The 851-nt window shown below is 32.0% G+C and overlaps 1 protein-coding gene across 2 annotated transcripts in view; it reads right to left on the bottom strand.

Annotated features, from left to right (window-relative positions):
• Nucleotides 1-851, bottom strand: part of prkcab (protein kinase C, alpha, b) — a 205940-nt gene that overhangs the window by 204553 nt on the left and 536 nt on the right. For both annotated transcript variants that reach the window (XM_016239745.1, XM_016239746.1), the window contains exon 2: nt 45-76. In XM_016239745.1, coding sequence (XP_016095231.1) covers nt 45-76 — 32 coding nt within the window. The remainder of the gene's footprint in view (nt 1-44; nt 77-851) is intronic.

Here is an 851-nt window from a genome sequence, read left to right as displayed (position 1 = left end):
CACACACACACACACACACACACACACACACACACACACAGTACCTTGGCACTGGAAGCCTTGCTTTCCAAATCCCCTGTAGAGTTGCATTTGAAAAAGACAGAAAAAAAATGTGTTAGTGATAAAACTGCAAAATATAACTTTTTTGTTAAATGCTTTCCCCTCCCTTTCCTAGGAATGTTCTAATTTTTTTAAATGCACAAAATAAACTCTTTAACCTTAATGACTGTAAAGGTTGAAGGGTATTAAAACTGGATTTCGGTATTAAAATGTGACCAAACATCTGTTCAGCAAATCCAGTTTCACGATGCCATGAAATGGTTTTCTGAATGTACAGCTCATTACCATTACCTGTAACTGACAGTCTTTTGTCGTAATGAAACGTTATGAATATTAAATATATATTTAAACATTATATATTACTATTATTGCAAATGTATGACCATAATAACATAGAAGCCTGTTAGAATAATAGCCTAGAGAATGAATGAATGAAAACAATAAATGAAGAAACTACACAAAACAAACTGTGCTATATAAAATAAAATGGTTTCATGCATGCATGGGACTACAAAATATCTCCTGTTATTTTTTTAACATTTAAGTAATTAAAACAATGTCTTCATGTATTATTGAGAAAGATCATATTATGTTTGCCACTATAGAGATGAGTGACACCTGTCAAAATACATTCAAGGCTTTCTTTTTTCATGCAAGTAATTTTAAGAGGTTTTGTATCATAAAACACACCTTCCAAATAATTTAGTAAATATAAAACCTAATTAATGTATGCTACATAAATAGAGAATAAGCTAAATAAATAAAACGCGACTCCCCCCCCCCCCCCCCCC

Source organism: Sinocyclocheilus grahami, unplaced genomic scaffold, assembly GCF_001515645.1.
Source record: "Sinocyclocheilus grahami isolate Dianchi unplaced genomic scaffold, SAMN03320097.WGS_v1.1 scaffold574.1, whole genome shotgun sequence".
Lineage (NCBI taxonomy): Eukaryota > Metazoa > Chordata > Actinopteri > Cypriniformes > Cyprinidae > Sinocyclocheilus > Sinocyclocheilus grahami.
Note: the sequence above shows the minus strand (reverse complement) of the source record. Positions and strands in the feature narration are given on the sequence as shown.